Raw genomic sequence first — 7,552 nt, 5'->3', positions numbered from 1 at the left:
GCTAGCCAGGTAAGTTTCAGTTTAGTTTGCACCAATCCTGGGTTTTAGGTACCATGAAAGTGGCTTGGCTTTTAACGGCCTTCATTGCCATGGTAACTTACACTCCACAGCTAACCTGCTCCGGTGGAGGTTATGTTCTGGGTAAGAGATCTCAAACTGAAAAAGGACCAATCAGATGTGAGCAAAGTGACAAATTGTTTAACGCAAAAAAGTGACTCCCCCAGTTTCTCTTGCTCCAAATTAAAGGTCACTAGTACTAGTATTACTAGTAAAAATGGTCTGGGTTTAATGATATTTACTTAGTTATTTTATATGATTTATATAATTATATTATTATTAATCCATTACACAGTCACTTTTAGTTTAACAGTTATTATAAATCATTTATTTTAAATGATTGTTAATATATACAGATTGTATGTATAAATAAGCTGTAGAATCAATAGATAACGCTTTTAAAAAATGACTACGTGACCTTGTTCGAGTCTATATTGCTGTATATTTTCAACTATATAAACTAACTTAACAAGTTTCACTTGTGACTGCACTGATAGAGCAAGATCCTTTATTTTATTTGTCCACTTTCATTAAAAAGTACTTTTTTAAAATTGTAAATGCGTTTAAATTCATCATATTCTTCAATCTCTTAACCTTTAGCAAAACCTTAACCTTTAACCAAGGCTCATGATTGGCTGTTCGCCAGTGATGTCACACATTCATGTACACATGCTCCACAAACTCAGGATCAAAGCCTGAGTTGACAAAGAAAGTTGATGATCAGCATCATGGTACCTACAAAGCCGGATTGGAGTGGTTTGGTTTTGTCAACTCGAAACTAATCCTGTATCTCTGTATTTGTTCAACTACCATAATGGTACAGGCCCCTGGAAAGCTTTATCAAAACAGATGTTGACAATTAGCTGAACAATATTTGCAGGCACCATATCTTTGCATAAATAGTGCTTTCTGCAGTTTAGAATTCATGCATGTTCACATCGTGATATGATTACGATTTTGATTAATCGCACAGCCCACTCACTTGCTCATAAACTCATGCTGATGTAGTCATAGTACAGTCATTGTACAGCAGATACCCACCCTCCCATCTCAACCTGTGGTGTGGTCTTTGTGATGACGATTGTCTTCCCCAGTTTTGACTCCAGATCCACTTTATAATCTCTGTGGCGGAGAAGCTCCCGCTTGACGGGGGGCACAGGCTGGCCTAGAGAACAAAAAAGATGGATAACATAAGAAATACTGCTAGAAATTTACTTGGCTGAACTATTGTCAGCTCAGCTAATTTTATTTGACCTTATATGTGACAATCTAACAATTTAATAAATGCATTCTTTTATTTATTTATATATATATATATATATATATATATATATATATATATATATATATATATATATATATATATATATATATATGAAAGGTTACAATACAGTTTTGCTTACCATCTTTTTTCTCTCTTTCTTCTGTGAGTCGTTTCTGGGCCAGCTGTTCATATTCATCTTTGTCCCATTTACGACGAAAATCATTCTTGGACTACAAAAACAAACAGATGCTATTATAAAGATGTTAAACAAAGGAATCACATCAGCCGTATTCAGAATTCTGCTGAAAATGCATAGGAAAGCATGTGCACAAGATCCAACATGAAAAAAAAAACCCATCCGATCATACTGATAGTTTAACAAGGCTGTCAGTCAGCAATACGAGAGATACCAGCTTGCAAAACGTCTCATAGTTAAATATATCCGTGTTCTTGTTTTTGTATACGACAACAAAACCAAAACCATCTGGAGCCACAACCCTCAACCAGCTTTCATTTTTCCCAGCTACCGCGACATCTACACTTCATAAAAGAAGAAATTAAGAGCAGATTTAGTTCATAAACAATTGTCAAAGAAAGCGGATAGATTACAATTCTAAACAAAGAAGGAAATCTAAAAAAAAGTCTTAACAAAATTCTTACCCCACTGCCAGACGCCATTTTGCTATCGTGAAGCCGTAAAGTGTGTGTTGCTGTCGTAAACAAGTACCGTTCTATTTCAAGTGATCCAACCAAAGCAATAAAACCAATAAAATTGCTGTCGCTGACCATGGAAAACAACAACAACTTTAAACACAATATTAACTGGACAAAACAGGTTTTATATGGTTACGTTTAACGTGATTTACACGAATAGTTTTGTGTTTCATAGCTGTTTTATTGTTTTTGCTGAATAAATAAAATAAGCTGTTTAGTGGCAGATTACACTGATAACTTACCCTATATAGTATAGAATAACCTGTTCTATATAGGCTAGTATATATTATCTGCCAGTTATTTTGTTGCCAATGTCTAAACAGTGAAATATTTACTGTAAACTCTGACAGCTACATATTTTTTGACAGCTTTTTTTCTCTCCGTGGCAACGATCAAACACTGTACACTAGACATTTTCAGTTCACATGAAAAAAGAGAATTTATTTCCTTCCTCATGAAATCGTTATGACGATATAATTTTATTTTGTAAATTGTTTCGTTTTTTTTTTTTAATGATTAGTGGCCTTACCTGTCTCATTTGTAGAGCCCCGCCCCCGTTACACCTGCCGCTGATAAAAAGCTTTGTCAAACGCCATGTGTTGTGTGGCTGTAGCCAAAATCATGACAACACGCATAGAGAGCCTTCTTCAAAGCCCTTTTGAGTCGCGGTTGTATGTTTTTAAAATTCAGTTTGCATATTTGAAATCTCTATGTGTTGCTGTAGCTTGTCTTCTGTTTGTATTTTAGAGGTCTGCCTCTTCATTTGTGGCCAACAGACGTTGCCCAAGACTTCAAGACTAAAACACACTCATGTAGCCCAGAACCTTGGCTTCTACCAGGCTGCAGTTCAGTGTATGATAGTCTTGTCAGGTAAATATCTCTGTTGATTGAGGAAGGATATAGTGGGGTTGTAGCTTGTTTTTTTTTTTCGCCATAGAGTGCAAACTTGATACTGAACTGTGGAATCCCCCTCCCAGCTGCTCTAAAACCCCACAATCAGCTTCACATAATGGAGAAAAGACTTCTGCTGTTCAGAAGCCTCGCAGGTCTGTTTTTATTCAATGAACTTGGGTTGCATATCTGACGTTTTGGTGTGAAAGTTTTGTATGAGACACTTACTTAGAAGTTGAACAACTAATTTAAAGAAGTTTTTAACCATTTAAATAGCCGTTTCTCTGTTCAGGTCATCCATTCTTGAGCGGTGCATCCTGAATATGTCTACAGCTAGTGTTGCTGTTGGAACAGAAGACATTGATGGGATCAACAGGTCTCTTACTCTGGTTATTGAAGAGAAACGAAATAGTATTTATGAATTAATACAACTTGTATACATGCATACAAAATTCCAAATATAATGTTTAATATTTTTAGACCAATACTTCTATTAAAAGTAACATTTTTAATAAACTGTGTACACATGCAATTCTATTATGTATGATGTACTTTTATTAAGTGATTTCAAATAGAATTTCCTTATGTATGTGTACGCAAGTTTATTGATCTTAAATCTTTATTTCTTTAACAGGCCTGCTTACAGCACCGCGTTAGCTGTAGCCCGGGTCGGCTGTTCCTGGTTGGCTTGTCATATAGTCTGTTATTTTTAATTATCATGAAATGAATGGCGGTTTATTAAATGCTAAATATAGAATTAGAGTTTTTGGTGTGTTATCGTTAGCGTAAACTGCAAACTGCAAAGAGTTTACAACCAGTGCACGCGATATGAATCCGCGTTCTGTTTCCTGATGTCGACCAATGCTTCTTTATAGTCTCAATGCATTCGCTTGCCTTCGGCGTGAAAAAAATCAATATACTCTTAATGTGTATGCATGCTCAGATTGGCTAAACTTGGCTAATGCCCCGTGCAAACCGTACGCGCACGTTTCAGAAATGTAACCCAGTGGCCTACCCCGACCTTCAGCGCGAATTTATTTGATTTATAGACGTCGATGCGATCGGGAAATTTATATATTTTATCTCGGCAAATAATTTGAGTTGTAGACGAAGGGTATGTTGTGCTACATGTCACGCTTAATGTGCTTATAATGGAGATGACAGGCAGCAGGCTCCCCTCCCCTCCCCCCCGCCATCGCCTCCATCGACCGCTCAGCGCGTTACCAAGGCAACGGCGGAACCGAACCCGAATCTACTCTTGACCGCCACGATACGTCATTACTACCGACGGTTCTTAACTTCAATGAGTTGGCGTTTACTTTTGACTAAATCGTAGGTTTTCAATCTTTTAATTACAACTGACCTCAATATCTGTTCATGCACCTCGTTCGAGGGACCCCCTAATGTCAGGTATAACTATTTGAGTTACTGTTATTTAGTTGCATTTCTACTAATTTTCTTGTTTTAATCTTTTCTTGTTTTTCTCAAAAATTTCCATGGACCCCCAGCACTCTTGTGGCCCCTGTAAGCCCCTGATTTAAATGAAGTGCACTAGCATATATACATTAAAGGGATAGTTCACCCAAAAATGAAACTTCTGTCATTAATTACTCACCCTCATGTCGTTCCAAACCCTTAAGACCTTCGTTCATCTTCGGAACACAAATTAAGATATTTTTGATGGAATCTAATAGCTTTCTGACCCTCTATAGACAGCAAGTATATTACCACGATCAATTCACAGAAACATAGCAAGGACATCGGTAAAATAGTCCATGTGACATCAGGGGTTCAACCGTAAATTTTCAAAGCTACGAGAATACTTTTTGTGCGCAAAGAAAACAATAATAACATAATTTATTCAGCAATTCTTCTCCCTGAGTTGGTGTCCTCCACCATTTTGGAGAGTACCCCAGAACGTAATCAACGTAATCAGCGTTGTTCACGTCCAGTATGCGCACGCTGTCGCTATTTCCAGGCCGAAGCAAGGACGGTTTATTAGACCGCAAGCCGACCTGCTTTAGCTTGTTGTACCGAATCGGCTGAATCTCTCGGTTGAGACTGAGCCACATACAAGGCCTGGGGTTTTGTCGACCATTCTCGGTTGACTCAAGGTAAGCCATTATCGTCGAAAATCAGCAGTACGTCTTCGTTTAAATGCGATGTTCTTCATCTAATATCTAGTTTCGCTGCAGTCAGGCTCATTGTGCATGGCTTGAAATCGGTTCGCGGGGCAGAATTGCATTTCATGAACGTGTAAACAAATCTGCAGCACATGGCAGGGATGCAGTAATTTGCTTCTGCAGACAGCCGAACGGAACGCACTGTATGTCACGGAAAGACATCTTAAATCTTTATTTCTTTAACAGGCCTGCTTACAGCACCGCGTTAGCTGTAGCCCGGGTCGGCTGTTCCTGGTTGGCTTGTCATATAGTCTGTTATTTTTAATTATCATGAAATGAATGGCGGTTTATTAAATGCTAAATATAGAATTATAGTTTTTGGTGTGTTATCGTTAGCGTAAACTGCAAACTGCAAAGAGTTTACAACCGGTGCACGCGATATGAATCCGCGTTCTGTTTCCTGATGTCGACCAATGCTTCTTTATAGTCTCAATGCATTCGCTTGCCTTCGGCGTGAAAAAATCAATATACTCTTAATGTGTATGCATGCTCCGATTGGCTAAACTTGGCTAATGCCCCGTGCAAACCGTACGCGCACGTTTCAGAAATGTAACCCAGTGGCCTACCCCGACCTTCAGCGCGAATTTATTTGATTTATAGACGTCGATGCGATCGGGAAATTTATATATTTTATCTCGGCAAATAATTTGAGTTGTAGACGAAGGGTATGTTGTGCTACATGTCACGCTTAATGTGCTTATAATGGAGATGACAGGCAGCAGGCTCCCCTCCCCTCCCCCCCGCCATCGCCTCCATCGACCGCTCAGCGCGTTACCAAGGCAACGGCGGAACCGAACCCGAATCTACTCTTGACCGCCACGATACGTCATTACTACCGACGGTTCTTAACTTCAATGAGTTCTTTTGACTTTTTGACTAAATCGTAGGTTTTCAATCTTTTAATTACAACTGACCTCAATATCTGTTCATGCACCTCGTTCCCCTAATGTCCTAATGTCAGGTATAACTATTTGAGTTACTGTTATTTAGTTGCATTTCTACTAATTTTCTTGTTTTAATCTTTTCTTGTTTTTCTCAAAAATTTCCATGGACCCCCAGCACTCTTGTGGCCCCTGTAAGCCCCTGATTTAAATGAAGTGCACTAGCATATATACATTAAAGGGATAGTTCACCCAAAAATGAAACTTCTGTCATTAATTACTCACCCTCATGTCGTTCCAAACCCTTAAGACCTTCGTTCATCTTCGGAACACAAATTAAGATATTTTTGATGGAATCTAATAGCTTTCTGACCCTCTATAGACAGCAAGTATATTACCACGATCAATTCACAGAAACATAGCAAGGACATCGGTAAAATAGTCCATGTGACATCAGGGGTTCAACCGTAAATTTTCAAAGCTACGAGAATACTTTTTGTGCGCAAAGAAAACAATAATAACATAATTTATTCAGCAATTCTTCTCCCTGAGTTGGTGTCCTCCACCATTTTGGAGAGTACCCCAGAACGTAATCAACGTAATCAGCGTTGTTCACGTCCAGTATGCGCACGCTGTCGACTGAACGTAAACAACGCTGACTACATTGAATATTTGTAAAATTACGGTTGAACCACTGATGTCACATGGACCATTTTTTCGATGTCCTTGCTATGTTTCTGTGCGTTGATTGTGGTAATATTCTCGCTGTCTATGCAATGTCAGAGAGCTCTCAGATTCCATCAAAAATATCTTAATTTGTGTTCTGAAGATGAAAGTCTTACGGGTTTGGAAAGACATGAGGGTGAGTAATTAAAGGGATAGTTCACCCAAAAATGAAAATTAGCCTGTTTTATACTCACTCTCAAATAGGGGTGTGCGATATATATCGTCTGCGATATCGTAATTGTTGTTTTAATGATGTGCGATTTGACATTACCGAGTATTTTGCAAAAACCATTCAAAACATCCCTACAGAGCGCACGCATACATTACGTGAAGTCTAGACTAGTGCGTGTGCACATTTAGTGTGTTTTCTTTCACTGCATGATTCAGTCTATTGAAATGCATTTAGAATGATCACACATTCAAGACATGATGGCAGAAAATGTATATATTTATACCACTTCATATAGTTATTCAATTTCACACGAAGAGTGCCTTTTTTTCTCCAAAAATGACCATGATTACAAATGTGACATTGAATTCAATAAACAATTAATTAAGAGACTTTTTAGACACCATATTGCTTGTTCTTGCTCTATTTCGCCAACAAAAATCATCCCGAATACAGCCACAACGCTGTTTTGCATCTCTGAGCAACATGACGGTGTTTCGCTCTTGAATGAATCAAACGTTTAAATGATTCGGTTCAGTCGCAATTACTCACTTATTAAGAGTGATTTTCTTCCACCTGCTGGCGGTTTTAATTTCAAATTTTGGCTTTTTCTTTCTTTTCTTTTTTTTTTGGTGGATTTTTTTCATGTTTTAAATAATTTCAAATA

The 7,552-nt window shown here is 38.1% G+C and overlaps 2 protein-coding genes across 2 annotated transcripts in view; one reads left to right on the top strand and one right to left on the bottom strand.

The window, feature by feature from the left end:
* Positions 1–2,061, bottom strand: part of LOC107590032 (zinc finger matrin-type protein 2-like) — a 6,392-nt gene extending 4,331 nt beyond the window's left edge. Inside the window, exons 1-3 of the mRNA XM_016278633.1 lie at positions 1,982–2,061; positions 1,461–1,551; positions 1,099–1,222 (exon numbers count right to left, since the gene is read on the bottom strand). Coding sequence (XP_016134119.1) covers positions 1,099–1,222; positions 1,461–1,551; positions 1,982–1,999 — 233 coding nt within the window. The 5' untranslated portion in view covers positions 2,000–2,061. The remainder of the gene's footprint in view (positions 1–1,098; positions 1,223–1,460; positions 1,552–1,981) is intronic.
* A 2,847-nt stretch (positions 2,062–4,908) lies between these two features.
* LOC107590031 (protein FAM53C-like) overlaps positions 4,909–7,552 on the top strand; it is a 15,760-nt gene continuing 13,116 nt past the window's right edge. Inside the window, exon 1 of the mRNA XM_016278631.1 lies at positions 4,909–5,040. The gene's annotated coding sequence lies outside the window, so the exon portion shown is untranslated. The remainder of the gene's footprint in view (positions 5,041–7,552) is intronic.

The sequence above is a fragment of the Sinocyclocheilus grahami genome, unplaced genomic scaffold, assembly GCF_001515645.1.
Source record: "Sinocyclocheilus grahami isolate Dianchi unplaced genomic scaffold, SAMN03320097.WGS_v1.1 scaffold124.1, whole genome shotgun sequence".
Lineage (NCBI taxonomy): Eukaryota > Metazoa > Chordata > Actinopteri > Cypriniformes > Cyprinidae > Sinocyclocheilus > Sinocyclocheilus grahami.
Note: the sequence above shows the minus strand (reverse complement) of the source record. Positions and strands in the feature narration are given on the sequence as shown.